General features: G+C 46.3%; 1 protein-coding gene across 4 annotated transcripts in view; it reads right to left on the minus strand.

Annotated features, from left to right (window-relative positions):
- Positions 1 to 25539, minus strand: part of MSI2 (musashi RNA-binding protein 2) — a 436274-nt gene that overhangs the window by 403519 nt on the left and 7216 nt on the right. The window contains exon 1 of one of the 4 annotated variants that reach the window (XM_011979226.1): positions 2409 to 2577. The exons of the other annotated variants lie outside the window; for them this stretch is intronic. Within the exon in view, the coding sequence (XP_011834616.1) occupies positions 2409 to 2537 (129 nt within the window). The 5' untranslated portion in view covers positions 2538 to 2577. Of the gene's footprint in view, positions 1 to 2408; positions 2578 to 25539 lie in introns of those variants that run through there. 4 annotated transcript variants of the gene reach the window in all.

A 25539-nucleotide genomic window follows, 5' to 3' on the forward strand; every position in this document is an offset into this window, starting at 1 on the left:
ACTAACCTTTCAGGCCTAGAAGGCTAAACAGCACACTGGGGCCTCTCAGTCCAAAGCAGCAAAATCAATGGTGAAGGGTTTGGTAACTGCACTACCTCCTCCCTGTCCCAGCGACAACAGCTGGGTCCGGGCTGGCTGCATAATCAACACTGACTAAGCACCTAATAGATGCCAGGAATTGTGCTACGTGCTCTACAGAAAGTTCTATCTGTTCTCAGAGCTGCCACACAAGTTTTATTATCCTCATTTTATAGGTGACACACATGAGGCTCAGAGAGGTTATGTCACTTGGCCAGGTCACATAGCCAGGATTCAATCCCAGAACTGTCTCCAAAGAACAAGCCTATCTACCATACCACATTACCTCTCTTCTCCCAAACATCCCACCCCAGACAGAGGGAGGGAGGAATAAAGGAGGAGGAGGCCGAGAATCCTCCTGGAGCTCCTCCTGCTCCTCCTGGTGCCGCCCCGGCCTGCTCTCCCACACTCTCCACTACTGCTGTCTCCAGGGGATCATCTGACCACACCTGTTTCATCCATAGGGTCTCTCCGGGAAGATGGCCCAGTGCGTTCCTTGCACTCCTTATGCACAATGGCATTGCCAGCACAGGAATTCTGATTTCATTCATAACTGGCCGAAACAGACATCCTGCTCCCCTCTAGGCGGGGGCTGCAATGGAATCCATTTGACTGCCAGGTCGGCCAGGTGTGCAATTGCGAAGGTTTCAACCAGGCAGGGAAAGGGCTTTCCAATGCCCCACGTAGGAGCCGAAAGGCAGAGAAGCACCACAGGCCTCTTTCCTGAGCTAAAGTCCCAACACCCAAAGCAAACCAGAGGTCCAAACACCTAACACAAACCAACAACCACAGGAAAGCAGCAGCGGCCAACCAAGCCCAGGAGAGTCAACATTCAAGACTCCGGGACTGAGCAAAGAGTTAGGATGGTAAGACGCGGCAGTCCTGCGTCCGCAGATGGCCCCTAACACACACTATTCTGTCCCCCACTGCACCCCTTCCTCGAGGCTGGCCGAGAGGGACCCATGGAAGGGGTGCTGGGCCCAGCAAATCATACGGCACCCAAACTCAGGCCCAGCGGGGCTTCCAGGACACACAGGGCAGCCTCGCCAGGCTGCGTGTTCACTGAGGGAAGCAGTTTCACACTTCCTTTCCTTGGGCCTGCACTAATTTCCCACACTAACATTGCAAGGAGGCATTCTTGGGCTCATGGGGCCCTCAGAAAGGGTCCTATTAGAAAGGTTCAGCAAGTTAAAAAAAAAAAAAAAAAGCTTTTGAGACCACTTATTTGTGGGGTACTATAGAGATGATGAATACGGAGCAAAAGGGGTTGCTTTTTTTCTTTCTTTTTAAATTTCCAATGAAGAAATGTGGCTTCAAAACTCTCTGCGGTGCGAGCCAGTTGCCTCCAGGCCAGCCTCTCTCTAGGCCTTGCTTTGTTTCTGGCCATCACACGCTGACCTGCAGGACCCACACTTGGCAAACAGCTTAAACCTACCTCGGCATTTTAATGAGCCAGACTGCCGTCTCCTCCCACGCTGCCCGCTCTCTCCTGAAAGAACACACCTTTCCTAATTCCGTTTGTTCACCAGAAAAATAAATAAATAATAATAAGGGGGGGTAGGGGGGTGTAGGTTTACCGGAAGGTCATTTTGCCTTAGGAAAGGAACAAATTAAGTGGAGGCTCACAGTGAGCCGGGAAATACATTCTCCATCAGACAAGCGACCTTGGGGCCTTCGGTTTTAGGCGGGAAAGGTCACTGGTAAGGCAGCCCCTTGTTTACGGAGCCCGGATACCAATGACATGGTCACCTCCGAGAAGCACAATTACCAACAGGGGCACGCCAAACTCTTTTATTGGTTACCTCTTAAACACTCCAGAAATCTGTCCAATTCCTTGCAGAATAGCAGAAAACAAAAGTGCTCTCAGCAGGAGGGGGAAGCCAGGACTCCATGATGAGCAATTAGTGAATCAATGACTCTCAGAGACACTGATTTCGACCAGCAGTTCTTATTAGCGACCGTCGAGGAAAATGCAGGGACACACAGCTTCCAGGAGAGACTAAAGCTTTCAAAACATTTTAAAAAATATCACCACAAACCACCTTCAGAGCTTCCCCCTAAAACACTTAAAATGTGTGCTCCGTCTGAGGAAAAAAAAAAGACTATTTGTTAAGTTGCTTCCTTAATGTCAAAAAAACAAGCGAAACTACAACCACTAGTTCTGTCGCCCCACGTGAAAATTATTCTCTCAAAATCCCAGAAATGAGATAAGGAATTAAGTATTAGGCAAAAGAAAGGAAAGAAAGAAAAAATAAAGAAGAAAGAAGGGAGGGAGGGAAAGAGAGAAAGAGGCTGGCTAGCTAATATGAACAGCATGAACTTTTTCTTACCCTCGTCAGATTGTAGGAATATAAAACAGATTGGTCTCCACTCCCACTCCATCCACGTTGAATAAAAAGATACTGATTCACGTGATAAGACGTATTCTTTAGTATTTTTTTAATATAACCCCTCATCATCCAAACACCTGTTCATAAAATCAGAACTACACAACAGAAAAGTGAGTGGTAGGAGGCTTGGCTAACTGACGGGCAAGGAGAGAAGAAAACATTTCTAAAAATACAATGATGCTTGCTAGGAAAACAGAGTTCCATGTACACAGAAATTCTCAGGAAGACCTACTTGGGGAGATGTTCCTGTAACTGTTTTTAAATGTTCGGTTCCATCTCACAGAATTCAAAACACCTACTAAGAACACAGAAGCTTCCCAGGCATGGCTGTGGGGGCCAGAACCTTCCACAAACTTTATTTGAAGGCTGCTAATAACACGCAGCTGGGCATACTTTCCCCACACCCCGACCGCTCCTGAAAAGTGTCCCCTCCCACCACCACCTTCCTTTCTTTCTGATTTTGTGAATACCAGCGAACGCTGAGACAACGCGGTTCAACGTGAAAATGGAAAACCGCAAGTTGGCCTCCTCGGCAGCAGCCAGCCCCCAGCCCCCAGCCCCCAGCCAAGGGCCCTCTGCGAACTTCCCCTTTATTTGTTCCTTGGTTTGGTTTCTGCTGGGTTGCTAATCTATTTGCTCTAAGCTATTGGAAGAAGTCGGCAAAAGAAAACAAAAAGGCTTTCTTCCTAGCAGAGGAAAAACGGGTAACCTTGAACCCAAAGAACCCTCCTCCCCTGCAACTCTGGCTACTCGGAAAGTTTGTTGCTCTCTAACCTTGAAAACAGTACGTGCCCCAGGGTCCCCTCGGCACTGGGCTCTAACAAGGATGTTGATGGATCCTTATCTAAGAGGAGGGATGCAAACAATTTTTTTTAACGTGAAAAGAAGAAACTTCTAAGAAACCGACACCAATCTATACACAGAAAAACCTCCCCTTTCCTCCTACAAGTCTTCCAGAAAGGGGAGGGGTTGAAGAAAGAGAAAATCCAAACACTGATCACTGCTAAGCTCCATAAATTGTTACCAAGGTTGTCCTCCCAAGGCACAAAAAGGTCATTTTAACTCTAGCTGAGGAGGGCACAGGGTAAACCCCTGGCCAACCTGAACTTCTCCCATCTCCAGCAGATGAGGCTGACGTTGATCCAGAGGTGACCTGTGCCAACAAGCCCTCCCCCAGTGGGGGCAGATGACGCCATGAAGCCCCATGTTTCTCATCTCCATGGTGACAAAAAAAAAAAAGTCAACCCTACACTAAGAGACACAAGAATCCCATCAACTTAGAAACTTTCTTCTTCTCAGTAACAGTCTCCTACAATATTTTAATGAAATAATTTTTTAAAAATTGGGGTTTTACGTGGGATTACAGTCAAACCACATCTTCCCATCTCTTCGTACTTATTCACTTAAAAATATACACATGCTGCAGATTTCAAAGTGGGCTGTGACTGCACAGCTGTAGCGAATGAGCTTGTCAAGAAAAAAACACACAGGCGCACCTCTAAAACACATCCATAAAGCACACAGGTTTATTTTTTGTTTGGAGTGAGAGACACATCAGTTCGAGTTCTGGACCAGCAGCTGCACTACAAACGTTTCCGGGTGGCGGGTGCTGGGTGGGTGGCGGGTGCTGGGTGGGTGGCGGCGGCAGGGGGAACACAGGACTGAGCCTCAAGGACAGCTGAAATGAGGGGCCACTTTCGAAACCCTGCAGCCAGACGTCACCAGGACAACCACGACCGGGTGGAGGGCCCAGCACAGCCAATTCACCTGACTCTTTCATTAAAGAAGGGAAAAAAATTCCACAGGGATGAAAAGAAACCAATACTTGGGCAATGCTCAACTCAGCAGGCCCCTCTTGAGAATTAAAAAGGAAAATAAATTTGGAGCTGTGTTGATCCAGAAAATCAGAGCAATGGGCTTCTCTCCCCTGTTGAGAGGAGGCCACTTGATTAGCCTGAGGTTGACTATTTGTGTTGGTACTAGATCCCCTTAAAGATTGTTTATAAATACAGAGCATCAATATTTCCTAACCCAAGGGTCTCCGGGATAGAAACATGGACCTGCTGGGCACAACATGAGTGCTTCCCATGTGGCCCCACCCACCTGCCACCCTCTGCTCCAAGCCTGGGACACACATTCCCCTGGACTCGGGAGGCCCCACCTGAACCATGCTTCCCGGAGTGCGCAGGCATGTGTGGTCTCCTGCCTCCTTTAACCTTCACCGGGCTGTTCATCCCAGACTAAGCACCAACTTGGCTGACTCTGGAGCCAAATTTTCTCCTCCCATGCTTTCTTACGGTCTAAATGGAATTTTTTGTTTGTTTGTTTGTTTTGTTTTGTTTTTCTTGTGTGTTATCATTTCAGGATTGGTTCTAGCTTGGGGGATTTGGAAGAGGCTATTTCTTTCCTCATCCTCTCTCTTCCTTTCTTTCCTTTACATCTAAACACATGTTCACATGCTCTTTAAGTGGCTTCAGGTTCAGGTTTGGCATCCATCTCAAACACATCTATAATGGATCAGGAGCCCCAAATCTGTTTCCGATTATAACAGACAAATCAAGCCCCCCTGAAGTTGGAGGCGGGGAATGGGGAGAAAAAGTTATGGACTCTTTAATGGGTCAGCAATACAAAGGGACTTCTGGGTTCGGCCCACAAAGGAAGCACTTCAGCCCCAGGGGCTGACATTCCTGACTGACCCCGCGCGGCCTCTGCTTATAAACTTCCCAGCACTCACTCTGGAGACTTTACAGGCCGGATTCCACTCTTAGCGAAATGGCATTTTCTAGAAGTCCCAGTGAGTTTGAAAGGGAAAAGAAAGGGAGTGGAGAGGAGGCACAGAAGCCCCCTCCTCTTCCAAAAACAGCAAGCCCCCACACAGAGAACACAGCTGCAGGAAGATTAAAAACATTTTATTATTTAAAGAGGTACAGAGGGTTACTGGACATGGGCAATTTAAAATTAAATACAACTCTCGTCACAGCCGTTTGCAGTTAAAGGTGAACATGGTTGTTTTAAAAGCAAAATCGCCCTGCCAGAGGACTGCCGTTCAGCAAGGGGCCCAGATGCCGCCTCAACTATTAAAGTCGTAAGCTGGCCATTCAACTGCCCTGGCGGCAAGTCTCTTCTAGAGACTGAGTTCCCTGAAAAAAAAAAAAAAAAGTCTGCCCCCCACCCCCCCCCCCCCCGCCCAAGCATAAAGTAAACGCTTTAGAGAAAGTGAATAATATCTTGTCACAGAGGTAAAAGACTCAATTACAAAACCTTCAAAAAGATTCTCAAGGAACATCTACCTACGGTGACAGAGACTTACACAAAACCAGAAGACAAGCTAAAATATTTCTCCCCTATTCACCCCTACCTACTCCTACCCCTAACAAAACAGAAGAAGAGGGAGAGGAAGCAGGGAAATGGGGGAGAGGCTGCCATAAAAAAAATGATCTCAAGACCTGGACACTTATCTGACATAAAGCAACATCCTCCAATCCTGAAAGACGAGCCTGCCACACACACACTTCTTTATCATCTCAGCAAGAAATATGGCTCAGGAGGCCAGCACTAATTTTAGTATCAGATTTATTATACAGCAGGGGGCAGGAATTCTTCAGGCCTGTGCCTTGTCTCCCGGTGCAGGACTAAACTGCCTTCAGGATGGCTCCTTGGAGGAGCAGCAAGACTAACAAATAGAAACTTCTGGATTCCTGATATTCAGGAATCCTTGGAAAATACACAACTGACCCTCCAAGCTGCTTCCCAGTCCTTTCAAAGCCTCTGTGGGTGCTTCTAAGAGCTCCCCACTCTGAATAAAAGACCGCAACACACACAATAAAAGACCCGTCTGAATAAAAGACGGGTTTGAAATGAACCCGTCACCCCAAGCAAAGACGGGAAACCCCAAGGTCATAAAGCAAGGGTACACCAACATAGTCTGAAACCAAATCCAGTAGTGACAACTCCTAGTCTCCCGGCTTTGATCTGAAGGGAGATAAAGCTAGGGAAGTCAAAGCAGGGACAAATTTAAAATGTTGACATCCTCAGCCGGCCACTCCAACCTCGCTGCACGTAAAGCCCTAAATGGATGGAAGACACATTTTCAGATTGTTTGATCTCACTCAGGCTTCCCCACCTCCAGTTTCTGGACATCCTTTTGTCTGCTTTTGGCCCTGATTTTTCTCCAAGTTATCCCACGGAGTAGGACTGTCACTGGTAGCCTCGGCAGTTGTCAGTCAAGCTGATTGCTTTACTCCAGAAGGCCCTTTTTACACAAAAGGCCTCACTGAGGCAGAACAGGCTCACCTTTGATTTGTTCACCTCTCACATGTAAAGGCAGCTCGTACACCTCTCCCGAGCACGGATGCACTCGTGGAAAACTGAAACGCAGTATATTGGGAAACAAGGCTTTTTAAAGCATTCTCTGGAAGGCAAGATCCTAGCTTGGGTTCGGCTCGAAGAAAGAGCTAAATGGAGCGAGCTGGAACGGAATTAGCCTCTGAGAACCTAGGGACAGAGGGAGAGTGGCAATACCAATTTGCTGGAAGGGACTTGGAAAGTAAACGAAGAGGAACGTTTGGATTGCAAAGATAGAAACAATTCACTTTGTATCATTTTCAGTCTTTGGAGTTCAGTAGAGAAGTATTATTATCAATCCACCAGAAAAAAAGGGGAAGAGTGGCCCACATGAGCTCAGAATTGGCTGCTGATGGCGCTGCAGGTAGTAGAGCTGCGAGAACTGACACTATATCCCTCACGTGATGCTCTCTTTAGAAGATCAGGCTCTCCCTGGCTAAGTACAGCCTTCAGCCCTCTAGACAGGAACCTGCTGGACCACAGGGGAGCGGGCCTTGCCATATTCCCGTAGGTTGAGCACACACAGACTAGCAAACATCAAACACCAATAAGCCCTCACACACCTGGCATGACATTACCAACATCACTTCTGGGTGGATAGCAATTATGCCACAATTTCACATCCCTGACTCGTCAGGCCACACATGACAAGACTGCAAGAGCACCTCCTCCCTGGGCCCCTGGCCTGGGCAGAGCTCACGGGAGAGCCCCTGGATTGCAGAGTGCTCTTTCCTCAACACAATGCGACCTGGCCACCTCCACCCTAAAACTCATTAAGGGCTCCCCATGGCCAAAAGTAGTGGTCCCCGAAGTAGAGTTTGGAAGAAAAAGATTAAAATTTTTATGTGTGCTTAGCTTTTTTTCTCATCCTATTTTATTTTTAATTATTTGCCTTATTAGGAGCATGCTATTTTTAGTACAGAAGTATATGTATGTCATTTATAAATAAATATGTATACAATGCAAGCTCAAAAACAAGTTTACCAATAGGGATCTGTCATTAAGAGTATGTCGATCACCAGCCAAGGGGTTACACTCAACCCCCTGAGCCAGGCACACCTGCCCTGCCTGTCTCCTGCATGGGCCAACACTCTCAATTGCAAGGAGGTGGGGGTTGGGGGCTCTGCCCACATCAATGAGAAGTCAAATTTGCCTGTCACTTTTAACACTTCCTACTCCTCAGCTAACCAAACCACCAAGCTGCTGTTCCGATTCTCAGATGCATCTCAAATCCATCTGCTGGTCTCCATCACTACCTCCAAGAACTCAGCTAAGCAGCCATCCTTCCTCAAGTGGATCACTGCAACAACTTTGATCACTGCAACAACTTACTTACTTACTTACTGATACATACTTACTGATCACTGCAACAACTTACTTACCCATAGCCCCCGGGGGTACCCACAAGCCACTTTTCGTGTAGACTGTCAGAGAGATCTTTTCAAAATGCAAACCTGACCATTTCCCATCCCATCCCTTAAACTCTTAAATGGATGGGTTCCCCACCCCTCCTAGGATAAGAATTTTTATCCCCGCCAACACAAGTGTGGCCTCGCCTCTCCCCCGTCCTCCTCACTCTCTGCATTCTAGCCACCCTCTCTTCCCTCAGCACATGAAATGCACCCTGGTAATTCCCTCCCTACGTCAAGCTCAGCCTCAATGTTATTTCTCCAGGAAGCCTTCCCAAAACCCAAAGGACACCTGGTTTTTCTGTTATGATCCTTTTAACATCCAATGCATGGATGTATAGCATTTATGGTAATGGTACTTCAATCATGAATCAGGCCAGGCACTGTGACTCATGCCTGTAGTTCCAATACTTTGGGAGGCCAAGGCAAGAGGATCACTTGAGCTCAGGGGAGTTCAACCAGCCTGAGCAACAAAGTGAGAGACCTACCTCTACAAAAAATTTAAAAAACTAGCCAGGCACAGTGATGTGTGCCTGCAGTCCTAGCTACTTGGGAGGCTGAGGCAGGAGCACTGCTTGAGCCCAGGAATTCAAGGCTGCAGTGAGCTTTGATTGTGCCACTGCACTCCAGCCTGGGAGACAGAGTGAGATCTTGTCTCAAAAAAAAAAAAAAGAAAAAGAAAAGTAGTGACTCATGCAATAAGTTGTTTAATGAACATGTCCCTGCCAGTCACAAACTCCACAAGGGCAGAGACTGAGTTGCTATTCCCCAGCTTCGAGCCTGGTTCAGGACTGGAGCTCCAGACGTTCGTTGCATAATGAGCAAATCAATCTTCGCTCTGCCCTCCTCTGTACATGATACCCCAGCCCATAAGGAACAATGTGCTACACCCCCGAAAAGCCAAGCTGTCTAACTGCTCCCACAGTTCCCTCAACTTGGAGGATCTCCTCTCTCTCAAGGTTCAGCTCATGAGGCCTCCTCCATGAAGCCTGCCCTGCTTGCTTTGTTCTCTGTGCCCCTCCTGTTCACGGCCATAGTCCCCTCTAGCTCACATCCTGCCTCCCTGCTAGCCTGCGAGCAGTCAGAGGATAGGTTAGTATCTGATTCTGTCTCCTCCGGGTCTAAGAGCAAGCCGAGCAACCTCATGTTTATCCATACGCGGCCTGTGTTGTGCTCACTGGTGTAGATTCCCCTTTCCACCTTCCCTTCCAGAGACTAACAATAATAGTTCACAACAAGTGCTATGGCTTTTCCCACCTAGAACACCTGTATCAGGTCCGCCCTGAAAAGAAAGCTGAGCTACAGCCAACAGACACCGACTCTCCGCGCAAGCACTGGCGTCCACAGCTCGACGTCTGCAGGGGCCAACGGGCGTGACCTGCCCCCAGTTCACAGTTCCTGCTGCATACACAAGGCATGAGAAACAGGTGCTGGTGCCGACTGAAAACCATCTCATCGGGAGGGAGAGCATCATCATAAACAGCTAATGCATGTAGGGCTTAATACCTCGGTGATGGGTTGATAGGTGCAGCAAACTGCCATGGCACACATTTACCTTGTAATAAACGTGCACATCCTGCACATGTATCCCGGAACTTAAAATGAGAAAAAAAAACCATCTCACCAAGCTCACCAAGGGGCGGGGGGCAGTGGGAGGATGGAGGTCTTAGTGGGAATGGAAGCAATAAAAAGACGGAACTCTGTCTGCCAGACGCATGTAGGAACACTCTAAAACAGCAAATGGCCTTTGATCAGCTCTGCCTCAGTCGAGCAAAGCTTTCAAATTCAGATAGTACCAGGCATGGGTTCCAAAACCTAATGTGGGTCTCCGTGTCCCTTGGGGATTGGTCCTCCTCTTGTCCCTCCTCCCCTTCTCCCGCAGTGAAGTGGTTAAGATGTCAAGCAAGGGGAAACCCCAGTCCCTATCTCCTCGAAGCTGGGTGGTGCAGGGCACTTCATCACCTAAGTTCCAGACCATGCATTTTGGGCAGGCCTTGCCTCTTTCGCTGCAATTCTCCCTCTATGGGAAACTGTTCAAATCAGAATGTCAATCTGTGGAGTTCAAATGTTTTCTTTCCTTGTCTCTCTTTTTAAGAGACAGGGTCTTGCTCTGTTGCCCAGGCTGGAGTACAGTGGCGTGATCATAGCTCACTGCAGCCTCAACCTCCTGGGCTGGAGAAATCCTCCCACTTCAACCTCCTGAGTAGCTGGGACTACAGGCATGTACCACCTCACCTGGCTAATTTTCGTATTTTTGTAGAAAGGGGTCTCACTGTGTTGCCCAGGCTGGTCTCCAACTCCTGGCCTCAATCAGTCCTCCCACCTCCACCTCCCAGAGTGCAGGCGTGAGCCACTGCACCCAGCCTCAAATGTTTTCTCAAAGTGGTCCCTTCTAGTCTGCATCTTGGCTCAACTCCCAGAAACCTTTGGTCAAATCACTATGGAGCTGTTAACAGTAAAAGTAGCCCCCAGGAGTAAGGTGCTAGCAACCTCCCAGGCACTGTACTTTATGAACACTGTCTCCTGTAAACATTACAACAATCCTGTTAGGTAGATGCTCGTATTGTATTATCCCATTTTACATATCAGGAAATTAAGGACTAACAAAGTTGAGTGAACTCCCCAAGGTCAAGCAGCTAGGAAACTATTAGGCCAGAAAGTAACCCTACGACTGTCTGCCTCCTAAGCCTCTTCTCTTAAGCCCTAATCAGCACTGCTTCCCACCACATGCCTTCATTCTTCCCATCTACAGATGGGGAAATTGAAACACGGAGCTGCAAGGCAAAGTGCCTGAGGTCATGTTCAGCACATCAGCATTGGGCTAAGAGACCAAGAGTCAGGTCTCTCCCGCTAGGACTGGAACGTTCACACCCATAGTCTGCCATACTCCCTCATGACCCAAACCACCCTGTCAAAAAGAAAACCAGCCCTGGCGTGGTCGCTCATGCCTGTAATCCCAGCACTTTGGGAGGCTGAGGCAGGTGGATCACTTGAGGTCAGAAGTTCGAGACCAGCCTGGCCAAAGGTGGCGAAACTCCGCCTCTATTAAAAATACAAAAAAAAAAAAAAAATTCACTGGGCATGGTGGCGGGTGCCTGTAATCCCAGCTATTTGGGAGGCTGAGGCAAGAGAATCACTTGAACCCGGGAGGTGGAGGTTGCAGTGAGCCCAGATCACACTACTGCACTCCAGCCTGGGCAACAGAGCAGAATTTCATCTCAAAAAGAAAAGAAAAGAAAAGAAAACCAACCCAAACCCCCAGTCCATGGAAGAAAGGTCCCTAATACGATATAACCCAAGGAGAGCAGGTCCCTTCCTCTCCAGGTCTCCTTTCCCCTGACTGTGCAGTGGGGCTCACTCACTCTCTCTGGTCTCATCCTTTCTGCCACTGTCCCCCAGGAGACCAAGTCAGCTCTGGGAAAACTTGGGAGCCAGGAAACCTTGAACCTCAGCACAAAAATGAGGCGCCTCCGTTACCTGGCACTCACCAGGGACTTGCCTCAGAGAAATTCCAGCGTCACCCAATTTGGAAACCAAGGAAATGAGTCATGGCCCTTTTAGGAAGCTAGAGATGACCTTCACTTACAAAAAAGGAAACTGAGGCAACAGCAAAGGCAGCACACTGGGAAAGGTAGTAGCTCAGAACCCACACCCACCCAGTCTCTCTGGTCTTGTTCCTCCCTCAAGTTCTAGGAGAATGCTTTGCACTTCTTTAGTAATTGGCCCTTCCTCTATCTTTCCTTGCATATTTCTTCCTTTGGCTTTTAAACCCAGAAACTTTCAGCAAAAGCAGGCGCATGTAAAAAGGAGTCACATTCGTGACAACAGTTGAAGCTACCTCATCAAGCAACTGAGGTCTACACTGGCTCCTAATTAATATTAACCCTCCAAATCAGAGTCATGCTCAGAAAACCTTGGATGAAGAGACGCCAGGCGGGAGGGGAGTCTCCAATTTTCTTTTTACTTCATCTGGAAAATTAAGAGCACTGCTGATTTGAACAAGAAATCATCAAGGAAAGCAATCACAACTCCGCACGGCCCATAACTCGATGGACTTGGATGTGTAACCTGCCACTTTCATGTGCCGAAATTAAAATGATTGTGGCAAGAATAGCAATGATGACATGGGTTTGTCCCTCCTCCTTCAGCCTTAGAAAACGTAAAAACCCCTACAGAATGTTCTGAAGGAGGTCAGGTAAAAGATCTTTCTTTGTCAAAATAAACCAGTAGAAAACTGGTCCAAGACTGTGCTATACAGCCCTTCCCAAAAAGATGCTCCCCCAAGACTCTTTCTCTCCAAGGATAACGAACTTGAGGGAGGGGAGGGAGACAGTGAGCACAGAGAACTGAAGGAGGGAGGGGCTCCTGGAGACCCTCCACTCCAAACTCAACACTTACTTGCTGTTTCTGCATTAATTACAATAAACTGCTTCATAGCCTAGTGATCACTTAATGGAGCAGCAAATATGGCTTTTTCCCTATAATTAGTCAATGTAATCTACTGCTATTTCCCTCCTCCCGGCCACCCCTTCTCTCCTTCCCTTTCCACCCTCTACACACCAACGTTCACACGCACCCCATCCCCTGCCCAGGATCCACTTATAATCATGATCTGGTTCCCCGTTCCCAGCAATACTTGGTAAACTCCACCCAGTGGACATGAAGCGAAGGGGACCCACACACAGGGGATGCCCCAAGGCATGTGGGGGCTTTCCCAGCCCCGACAATAGGTCTGAGTGTCAGCATCTCCCAGGCCAATGACTGGGAACTGTGTTCATTTCCTGAGCGCTACCAATCTTCTTCCCACTCAGAGGACAGCACTCATGGGTTTGTAGATCAAAACCTACTATTCCGTATCCCCAAGCAAAAGGTTCTATGAAAAAGTAACCCTTGCCCCCAATCCCAAGGTTCTCCCTCACTCCCTCCCAGCTTGGGCTCTTTCATGTCTCTGAAGTTACTCCCTCTCTTAGACCATCCAGCCCTGTGCTCCCAGTTCCCACCAAGTGTCAAAGGAACAAAGGCATCTTCAAAGGCTGGGGACACCATCTGAGGTTCCTAACTGAAATGATTTCCCTGCCCTTGAAAATGCAGGTTTTGTGAAATGAAGTTGCTAAAACAGCCCTTTGGCGTGTGGATTAAGGATAACAACACCCTCTTTTATGGCCTGCTTTTCTCTACTCAGACCTCTAAGGACTTATCAACTAACTTCAGATACTCTCATCACCAGCAAGAACAGAACACTTTGTATCTTTCCCATGTTCGAGATGGCTTTAAAATTTTTCTTTTGCTGGTTATAGAGAAAAGAATTCCCATTTTCTCAGTACCACCATACGCCAGGTGCCTTATTTACACTGGCTCATTTAATCCCCACAACTCTATTATTCCCCTTTATTTAAGTGCAGAATTGAAGCCCAGAAAGGCTAGGACACCTTAGTAAAGTCACAGAGTTAGTGGCAGTTATCAAGTTTCAAACTAGGTCCCTCTGAGTCCAAAGCCTGTGCTGCCAACAAACCACACACTTTGTTACGGCACATGAATTTGTCTGAATCCAAATTACACTGCAATTCTACCCGAGTCATATATATTCATATGCTTAAACACACAACCACGTGTGTGTGTCTTCTTTTGTATTTCTCAAACACTACTTAAGGAAAAATATGTAAGGCAGAAGACAGCAGTACTTAGAGTTCAACTACTACGTAAGGCTGGCACGGAGCACTTACCCAATCCTGCCACAGGATTTGATCCTTTCTAACAACCCTACAACTCACACACCCATACACTTCCTTTGTTGCAGACACCATTCTAAGCCCTTTATTATGTTAAGTCCCATAATCCTTATGACAACCCCATGAAGGTGATACCATCATCATCTCCATTGTACAGATGACAAAACAAAGGCACAGAATATTTAGATAGCTTGCTCAAGGTCACACAGCTGCAGTGGCAGAGCAAGGATTCAAAGTCTGCTTCCAGATTCCATGCTCTTAAATGCTCAGCTAGAACACCTGGAGAGAAACTAATAAAAATAACGACGGTAAAAATAACATTTTACTTCAATGTGTAAAATGCAGGGTGATGGGGATGGGTGGGATCCAGCCTCTATTTGCAGCTTTGTTTTCCCGTATTCTGAGGCCCCAGCCTATGTGGCATCAAGTCATTCACAAGCTAGTTTCATGATTTCTCTATTGTGAACAAATTCTTCTATTGAATCTCTCCTGTCAATATCGGAGATAAGGCCCCGAAGGCCCCAGGAGCAGGTCTCTGGAAAGCTTTTTAGAGCCCCACACAGGGGTAGACGTTTGAGAATGCTTGAGTTCAAACTCTCAGAGCACTTCCCCCGCGACACTTGGAAGTTTTGTCTGGATAGCCCTGAAAAAAAAACAGTCATTTCCCATGAACACAATCAGTCCTTCTCTTGAGATGCCCAGGGGGTCTGATCATCCCCCCTCCACCATCTCTTTACCTTGAAGAAGGACCCAGGTGACTGTTTCCACGGCACCTTCTACTCTAATCCACTGGGGTCATGCTGCAGAGGGGCCGCTTGGAGGGCTCATGCCGTCAATGCACAGGCTTTGAGCAAACAGGATGATGTGGCGATAAAGGCAATCACAACATGCTAAGGCGACGGCCTGCCAAACGCACGCTGCCCAGGCAGGACTTGTGCTCAAAAGAACTTTAATTGAATTCTTTCAGCAAGTGCAGCAGGAAAATTCATAATGAGGTCCCCCCCACTCACACCCCCACTATGTCAGTCGGTTCTGCAGTTGTGTGAATCCAGTGGAAAAAAAAAATTTCATTTTTAACAAGAATATGGGACGTGTGTGGACATTAACCTGAACATCGTGTACTGCAGGGAAAAACAATGATCAAATCCAAGGATTTTTATTTTCAAAGCAATTTAAGTAAGGCATTCTGCCATAATCAGCTTTACTACCCCTATTAGTACAGGAAAACAAGTTCTGAACCTGGCTCCCTAGTGAAAAATGCAAAATTTGTATAATTAAAATTATACTTGTGAAATTCAAACACACTTTAATTTCCTAAGGGCCCCCTAATCAAGTCAGAAGTTCTTACTAAAACCAATTATCTGCTTTGGAAAACAGAAGAGGAAACATATACATGTAGCAATCTCGTGGAGATTCACAGGCCAGTTCTCTCCTAGGTGCGAGCATCCTAATTGGATCCTTTTTCCCCAGGTAGAAGACAGGGTGAATCCACTAGTTAGTTTTTATTAAGTAGTATATCTGAAAGTTGAAACATTTTTTGCTTGTTTGTTTGCCTCTAGCTACAAAAAGGACACATTTGAGAGATATCCCAGAGGGAACTGAGTTGAAAGGGATTTAAAAAATAGAGTGTATCAGTAAATACACACTGTGTTTCCACCCACTCCACTATACCCCAGGCCCCATCTGGTTATTTTTCTTAAGATGTCGCAGCAGTTTTTCAAAACACTTGACCAGTACTGTTTAGAATGGTCACTCTAATGCCATGGCGAGGAATGGGATGAAAATGCTAGCTTCCTCTCCGAAACCAGTTCACAACTGAATCAGGTACTCTCAAACTCCTATCCAGGAAATCAGCAAGACCCAGGTTTTTCACCTTCTTCTACCCGCAATGTTGCAGCTTTTCTTGAGTAACTGGAAATTCTTGCACAAGAGCAACATGGAAATACGGATTACTTTCCAAGACACTAAAATATTTAAGAAGCAGTTGTTGCCATGTTTCATCTATGCCACCAATATGAAGTGTTATCGATCTAGGGCCTTTGGAGGGGCGGGATCTATACACCAACAGGTTTTCTTCTCCCCTCTCCCTGGAATTCATTTCAGAAATGAGAATATTGACTTTTCACACTCTTGGTTTGGTGTTCCAACAGTGCCCAGCTCTGTGATGCTGGCCTGACACGCCGCCCAGTCGGGCTCCAGCAGGTATCCAGAAAGTAAAAACAAAATGCCTCTAAGTCGAAAACTTTACTTTTCAGCAGGTGGGAATAAAGGACAAAACTCAACATTCAGGGCCTCCTTAGGGTGGAGAACAGCACAGTAAACCAAACACAGTAACACAGTTAACACCAAATTTTGGTGTTAAAAATTCCATCTGAAGACTTAGGAGACACAACTTGTGCATGCACACACACACACAGGCACCCACGCAAGCATGCAGAGGGAACACTCAGCTGAGAGCAAGTCATGGGAACTGCTACTTGGCTGGTTCCTCGCCTCCCTCCCACCAGAGCGGTCACCTCATTAATGTCACTCAGCATCACATTTTGCTACACTAGGTCTTTCTGCACTCTGTTCCCCTAGGCGGCCCAAAAGCCCGCTTCCATTGTAAACTTCTGTGCTTTAGGAAACTATCAAAAGCTTTGATGGCAGAAAAGAAAAAACTTTTATAGGGCCTCCCTCCTCACTCTTTCCCCTCCTCCAGTTTCTTTTCTTTGGTGCTTTATTCAACATCACTACACACACAAATCATGCTCTGAAAGTCGTTTACAATATGTCAGCTTAAAAAAAAAAAAAAAATTGCAGTGGCCCGTCTATTTTGCAATTGCCCAAAGAGAATAATTCATTTCGGTGGAGGGTATGGATGAAGCCCTGAATACATTCCTACACCGTTTTCTGCCCTTCAAAACAATAAAAATGTAAAAACCCAGACGAAGGAAGGCCCAAGGTGGCAGGAACGAGAATCTCTTGACCCCCAAGGAATTTATTCTCCTAGATCTTCTGAAGCACTCTCTCCCCAGAATGCATCATCAAGACCATTTTATTAGATTTTTCTAAACCCTTGAAATTGTCACATAATTGAAACAGAAACAGCAATTTAGAGCTCTTGAATGGATTTCTTAAAAAGAAGACTCTGTGCTTGCCCAACACCCCCGCTCCTTGGCTGCTCATACCCCTAACCTAAATTTAAGGTCCTTGCACACAAAACCCTATTTATCTTATAAATCCTCCCCTGCCATAAAAGTTACACATTCTCCTAATGCCTTAGATTTCAGGACGTTTGAGAGAAACTCATCCCAGACAACAGGCTAAAAAAAGAATCCATTAGCATTAACTTGCCTGTCACAGCCAGTGACAAATAAATGAATGTGATGCTTTCAGATCAGTCATTGGTAGAGCTACCCCCGGGCAGATAAAGACCAGTACAGGGAGAGTGAAGACTCATGGGGAGACCTCTCACACAGCAGTGTCTCAGCTGTTCCCTAGCTGCTCTCCGGGACTTTACTCTCAGAGGCAGCAAAAACACAGGCATCAGATACGGAAAAGGAAATGAATTCCTAATGCCCATCAAGCATCCCCAAGATAAAGGCTGCATGCTATCTCGCCTCGAGAACCAGGACCCCACGAGCAGGCCAAGCCACTGACACAGAATTTTCCCACTGACACAGAATTTTCCAATCTCAGTGTACTGTTCTATCCCTCACCCTAGAAAGGAGCAACAGTGCCCTTCAACCCACAAGCTGCTCAGTTATAAGGTCCTCTGGTGATGGAGGCAAGGCTGTCTTTCGGGGACAGTAACAGATGATGAATGCTTATACTACACCCGCAAAGTGCGGCTATCACCCTAGGCCATGCATATGCATTAGCTCAGTTCATCTTACCCTTAGCAATTCTACAATGGAGGGACGGTTGCGATCCCATTTAACAGGTGAAAGTGGAGGTGCAAAACCACTAAGTGACTTGTGTAAAATGCCATCACTGGTAAGTGGCACTTACCTATGCTAAACAGGCTCTCAGAAAACAGGTAACAAAAATTAACCTGAAGCTTTCCAGCTAGAATATCACAAATTCTATTCCTCAGCCTGAGCATTTTACAGCCATCAGGCAAAGTGGCAACCTCAACTCTGCCCACTCATGTTGGATGCAGCAAGGCTTAGCAGAGAGGAGAACAAAGCCTTGGGATTCAGACAGACTTTGGTCCAAAGGCCAACCCTGACCCTCGCTAGTTCTGTGGTTCTAGAAAGCTGTTTGCCCTCTCAGGCCCCAGTTTACCCACCTGTCAAACGGAGATAATACCAACTATTTCAAAGGATTGTTGTAAGGATTAAAGAAGATTAAGTATATAGTCTCAGTACTATGCCTATAATATATAAACTCACAATAAATGACAGTCATTACTCTGAATTAGGATTTTTCTTTTTAACTATTCAAAATCTCACAGCTAAGATAAAGCAGGATAGCAGCCAGGCATCCACCCTAAGGCTAACATTCCAGATTGTTGGAAGCCTGGTGCTTTATCTTCAAAAGAAGGGAGAATTGAGGATATCTTATTCTACTCTGGACCCAGTGGGACATCTGTCCCAGCTGTACCGACCAAGTGAGGTTGCTGCTACAACGCACCACAGGGTGCTCAGCCCCAAGACCACACCTGAGCACCTCATACCACGCGGAAAGCAGAGATCATGATTTCAAAAACGCATATTCTTCACCAACCAGCCGCTCAGCCAAAGGCGACCCCAAGCAGATACCATCTATGAAGTCACAGGTCAGACTGCTCTGAGCCACAGGACACACACACTGGTGTTATACAGGCAATCTGTGATGTTCACATGGAGAAATGGTATCTCACTGTCTACACATGGTGAGGTCATGGTCACAGCTTAAACAAGGACAAAGTACAGAACTTTGGAATTGTATCTATATCATGGTCCCTTGTTAATGAGGAAAAGAAGAGAGGATAGAAGGTAGAAATAAGAGAATGAGAGAGCTCTTTGTAAGCGGCCACACACCCCCAAAGGTAGAGATGGCATCTGCCAAGACTGTTACTCCTGAAGAAGACTCTGACCAGAGAGAACATAGTCTGAATTAAACTTAAGCCACAAGCCCAGGGTAGAAGTTCTCCAGGCAACTGCATCAGCCATGGTCCTATCAGTGACCCCAGCTTCTATACGGGTCCGAATGAGCTCAGAACATCCCATGGAGCACCCCCATACACCCGCAGAGACACACAACAGGTTCCCCAGCACCTGTCCATTTGCTTTGTCGGGTCCTTGAGGCCTTCTACAAACTGGCTCCAACCTACTTTGCAAGCCTCATGCCAGATCACTCTGCAGTACACACCCTTTGCCACACCGCTGCCTACCCTGATCTTCCCAGTTCCTAGCAGGAAGGAAGAACAGTGTTCCTGCCATTATTCCTTCCTACCTGATCTTCAAGATCTGGGGCAAAGACTACCTCTTCCTAGAAGCTTAGATCGCCCTTCCTCAAAATGCTGTTCCTATCTATTCTATTGGGCTTATCCCATCCTTTCCAGTATCACAGGTCACCCCCGCCTCCCAACCTGGAGCTAATGTCCTTAAAGATGAGAACTGTGTTTCTTCTGTCATTTTTCATTCCCTTTACCTAAATGGAAGTCCATGATGTACAAAAGCACAAAGTAAGGGCTAAGGACGGGGTATTTTGTTTGTTTGTTTGTTTGTTTGAGACGGAGTCTCGTTCTGTCACCCAAGCTGGAGTACAGTGCCGCGATCTTGGCTCAGTGCAACCTCCGCCTCCCAGATTCAAGCAATTCTCTGCCTTAGCCTCCCGAGTTCCTGGGATTACAGGTGCCTGCCACCATGCCTGGCTAATTTTTGTATTTTTAGTAGAGACGGGGTTTCACCATCTTGGCCAGGCTGGTCTTGAACTCCTGACCTCATGATCCACCCATCTCAGCCTCCCAAAGTGTTGGGATTACAGGCGTGAGTCACTGCACCTGGCTGGGGTTTTTTCTTTTTTTTTTTAGTAGTAGTAGTAGTAGTAGTAAAATATGCTTGTGTCCAATGGAGGAGATAAGGCATGAACCTAAATACCGTAAAACTCAGAACAAAGTGCGTAACACAGTCCCTGATGCTGAGCAGAAACTTGGTAAATAATTTCTGAACTACTGAAAGTGGCAACTGACTGTACTAAATAAATGGCCCACCCCACTCCCGCCATCACTCTTTCCTGGCTTTGGTCATCACACCTGACAGCACATTATGTACTTATCTGTTTGCTCACTGCCTATTTGCCCCACTAGAGCAAAAGTTTGGTGAAGGCAGGAACTTTGTCGTATTCTCCACACTATCCCCAGAACTTTGCACAGTATCTGGCATACAGTCGGTGCTTGTTTGGTGAATAAATGAATGAGTGAATGAGTGAATGCCTAGCACAACATGCAACAGATGTATGTGCTCCATAAGTTTTTGCTAATTTATTATTGTTGGAAGGGGCTTAACCAAAGAAAAGGTAAGTGCTGTGGAAATCCAAAGAAATATGACTCTTTCCACAAAGGGGCAGGGACAGCTTCACGGAAAAGATAATGATGAAGTTGGGCTTTCAAAGAGGGGTCTGCTGGGTACAGAGAAGGGAAGGGCAGTGCAGAGAGGGAAATCTGCAAAAGGACGGGTTTCTCAGAGAAGGGTGAGCATTCAGTTTCAAGGCAGCAAAAACTAGAAGAATTGAGAGAGAAGGTGGAAAAGACCCTGGTACAGAGTTTGAAGGACCTTACGTACCAAGCTAAGACGTTGAGACTGTGTTCCGTGCGCATCAGGAAGCACTGAGTATATCCTGAATCCCTCCAAAAGTGGGTGCACGCACAGAGTTGGCAATTAACAAGGATTAACCCAGCTCTTGTTAAATGAATACATTAGATCAAACGGGAAGACAGAGATGATGAACTACATCTCCCCTGTGTCTTCTCAGGGCTTTCGGCCGAAGATTGTTCGGGTTTAAAAATACAAAATAGGACACGAAGAATGGACGCCGCCTCAGGGGGCACCTGAGATGGTCAGCTGGTTCCTCCGAGACTGCCTTCTCCTCCCTTCCCAGGCAGCAGAGGAGGCTCACCTGTCTGCCAAAAATCATCTGACACAGAACACAGGAGCTTCGTAGTCTTAGGAGACTGACCTTAACAATGAAATGAAAGCATGTGAGGAACAGCAAAATCCAGGGAAAGGACATTTGTAGGACAAGGTGCCCCTCCTCCTTGGGCTGACACCTGCTACTGACTTGGAACACAGGAAGGAGCAGTGCTCACCGACAAGAAAGAAGCTAAGCCACTAATCCTCCCAGGTCCTCGCTGTTGTGGAAAAGGGCTGCAGACACACCACCACATCCTCGCTGGGAACGAGAAAACTCACTGGCAGGCCGGTTCACAGTGGCTGCCGAGATGACAGCTGCAGAACATCCAAGATGGCAAGATGCTAGAATGACCCGACCCACAGCAGCAAGGGAAGGCCAGATGCCGAAAACTCACCCTTCGCCCTTGAGAAGCTGCCAAGAAACCACTCCCCCAGAACAGGAGGTGTGCATGTACACGTTTGGGCTGCCATTGCACCCATCTGGATGCGTGCTTAGCAGAGAACCTTCCAGGGCCCTGAAGCCACGTCAGAGGAGAAGAGGGGAACAGGAAAACCCAGCTGCTAGCTCAGCCCTGCTACAATTTAACTGTGGACCTGAAGCAACCAACATAACTTTACTGGGTAGCAGCTGCCTCCACAGGGAAAAAGGCAGGCTGGATTCAGTTCATTCATTTAGTTACTAAACAGTTCCCTGCCCTCAGAGAGCTTACATTCCAATTAAGATTTTCCTTCAGTCATTTCACCATTGTACCTTTTTTTATTCTATTAAAATAATTCTCCGGCCGGACGCAGTGGCTCACGCCTGTAATCCCAGCACTTTGGGAGGCAGAGGCGGGTGGATTACCTGAGGTCAGGAGTTCAAGACCAGCCTGGTCAACATCATGAAATCCCATTTCTACAAAAATACAAAAATTAGCCAAGCATGATGGCAGGTGCCTATAATCCCAGCTACTTGGGAGGCTGAGGCAGGAGAATTGCTTGAACCCAGGAGGTGGAGGTTGCAGTGAGCCAAGATCTCACCACTACACTCCAGCCTGGGTGACCAAGTGAGACTCTGTCTTAAAAATAATAATAATAAAAATAAGAATCCTATAATAAGATCAACAGGCATTTGCGGGGTGCTATTTTATGTCAGACTCCCAGTGAAGAATTTTGCATTTATCCTCCAAACAACAGCATGCGATGAGTACTATAATTCTCCCTCTTTTACGGAGGAGGAAACTGAGCCTTGGGGAGGCTTAAGTGACTCGCCCCTGGCCACCCTGCTGTGACTGAAGGCAACTAGAAATAGGTTAAAGAAGTGAGATCTCCCTGCATCAACAGATGAGGTTCTGTTCTCTAAAAGTTAAGGAAGGAAATGGCAATTGGGAAAAGGTGGGAATGTTTTCTTATACACAAGGATAATTAAGACAGATGGTGAGTACACCCAGACCTCGCTCTTGCTGAAAGACGCTAAGGAGTCTCTTGGTTCCTCCACACACAAGAAAAGAACCCACGAGCTCAAGCAAAACTCTTCCAGCCAGCCAACACTCCAGTCCAAAGGGAGCAAAGAAAGAACAGGGAATGATGGATCCTCATCATCCTCACGTCTCCGAAGGCTTCAAATTAAGTCATCTTTTTAGAGGAGCACGACCATTTTAATTTTTAAAAAGATAAGGGGCGGAACTCTTACATATTTTACAAAATGAAATAATCATCCAGAGAAATAGGAAGATATAGAATGAACCAGTCTTCTTGCCCTGATCAAAATATACTTCACTAATTAACAGCCTCTAGTCTCCAAAGAGTCTCCCCACCCTACTTCACTTGAGATGTGAACATCTACACCGCAAAGGGGGACACATAAACTGCAGGATTCAAAACCTTCCTTTGGTGACTCATTAAAACTATGGTCTAAACAGATTTTTATTTGTATGATACATTACAGAATATTATGACAGTACTAAGATGAAATCTGTTCTTCACTGCCATGGATTTTCTTTCATTTTAAGTTACCGTTTCTTTCCACTAGTCTTGTTTTAACACCTCCACGGAATATTTCTCTGGCGAGCGTTAGCAAGGAGGGACAGCCAGAAAGCAGAGAAACTCATTTTAACTGAAACACACACTGACATATCATTTACAAGCTCCTCGCCCAGCCCACGAGGAGGGGCAGGGTTCCCTCTGCCACTGTGACCTGAACACAAAAACACAGAAGTTTTATTGAAGGGAGATAAACGATAAATAAATCAGGCTCAACTTAAAGTTCTACGCTCCTGCCAGCCGGGTTTTGGCCCCCAACACTAACTCCAGTCTGAAATCCCAGAGACCAGGCTCAAATTCTATTGGAAAATAAATGTAGACAGGGAAGACACCTTCTCCCCACCCTGTCCCAATTCTCAACCACCATACAACCTTGGCATTTACTCTGTTGCCTCACTGGGGTTGAGTAACTCCAGAACCATCTGAAAAGATGGCCTGAGGGGTCGGATGGAAAGATATAAGACAGTGTCACACACTGGTATAACATGATGGGACAAGGCAAATCACCTAGGCCCAGGAACGCAAAACTTCAAAGTCCTGGGCCTCTGGCAATGGTTCCCTCAGCACAGCCTGCTGACCTCTCGGAGCCCATCTCCTGTCACATAATAGAGGGGCCATCCCCTGAGGTACCCCCATAGCATGGCACATTGGTGAAGGGCCCAGTTCTACAGCCAGATTGCCTGGGTATGGCTCCTGGACATCCATCCATGCCTCAGTTTCCTCATTTATAAAATGAGCTCATACTGGTATTCTCCTCATAGGGCTGCGTGAGGATTAAATGGGTTAATAAAGTCTCTGCAATAGTGCCTGGCATATAAATTCAATTAGTATCATTATGATTACTCAACCTCTCACAGGATTGATGTGAGAACTTAATAAAAACAGCAGTAAAAAGTAGCAGGTTGGCCAGGCACGGTGGCTCCCGCCTATAATCCCAGCACTCTGGGAGGCAGAGGTGGGAGGATAGCTTGGCCCAGGAGTTCAAGACTAGCCTGGGCAACACAGTGAGATCCCATCTCAAAATAAATAAATAAATACATACATACATACATACATAAAATAGCAGGTTAACGCTTCTATGGCATTACCATGCAACACATCTTTTTTTTTTTTAGTCCCTTTACCTTTATTAATTTATGTAATCTGCAGAAAAACTCTATGAGATGGAAAAACGAAGGTTCAAGGAAGTTAAACGATCGTTCAAATTCACACAGCTAAAGAGTGGCACCATCAGCATCTGAACCCGGGCTGTCCCGCTTGCAAACAACAACCAGAACAGTGATGAGAAAACCGACAAGAAAAATAATGACAATGACAAAGACCTTTGTCGCAGACCATGCTCTTTTACTCTACACAAAAACCTTCTGGGAGAGCTACTGTCATCACTCCTATTTTACAGATGAGCACACTGAGACTGAGAGAAGGTCAGGGACAACAGCCGAATGCCCCAGGAGATGGAATGGAGATGGAGATAATGAACAGCGAAGTCCTCTGTAAAGTGAAGTATGTCATACACAGTAAGGTGTTATTATTAAATCCCTAGAATTCATGGAAAGATGTTCTCCCCCAACTGGTTTCGTGTCAATTCACCTACAAACATTCCAGATGTGGAGCTGAGGGCTGGGAAAGGAATGCACACTTTGACAAGTTTGAGAAATATTCTGTCTCGTTTTCAAGTTGAATGCATCACTGCAGAGTGTATTAAAGTGAAATATTGCTTTTCTCGTTTAAAAACAAAGTTAAGGAAGGGGGACAACAAGGGGGAGAGAAAAACAGGTCAAACCCATGGTTTTACCAAGTAAGGGATTTTTCCAGCTTCCCTCTTGGGTAATCTGATCCAAGCTCTGAGTGATCAAATGACTAACCTGGAAATTTGAAGATTCACACTTATGGAAGAAACAGCAATTCTTCCAAACCCAGGAAATACTGCTAACTCTGGGAAGCTCTCTGAAATGTGAAGGATCACAGACAGTTTGGGAAGCAACTAAAACAGTAAGGACAATTCCAAAGTTTGTGCTAAGTACAGAAATAACCTAATCTCTTTGGCTCATTAACTCCTATCATTTGCTTAAGCATTAGAAAAAAATGCCTTAAGAAAATATTTCATTGCATTTACTTAAAAAGTTGTGTTTCCATCTTTAAAAAAGGGAGAAGAAAGAGAACAAGGAGGGAGAGAGGGAAGGAAGGAGGGAAGAAAGGAAGGAATCAGTCAATCAAGTGGTAGGCTCCAGACCTGAAAGTACCATCACAATCACCAACTTTTCCTATATTAATGTGCAAAACCATTCCTCTCTTTACACAATTAAAAGGTTCCACTTCTGGGAGACTATGCGTAAAGAAATAAACTGAATCTGCTAAAGTCACAACCCTTTCCGACTTACAATCTGAAGTTTCAACTTTTCCCCTTTCCCTAAAAGAATGACAAATCCAGAAGATACATAAAAACATTTCTTCCAGTGCTACATAG

The sequence above is a fragment of the Mandrillus leucophaeus genome, unplaced genomic scaffold (assembly GCF_000951045.1).
Source record: "Mandrillus leucophaeus isolate KB7577 unplaced genomic scaffold, Mleu.le_1.0 Scaffold20, whole genome shotgun sequence".
NCBI classification, from domain to species: domain Eukaryota; kingdom Metazoa; phylum Chordata; class Mammalia; order Primates; family Cercopithecidae; genus Mandrillus; species Mandrillus leucophaeus.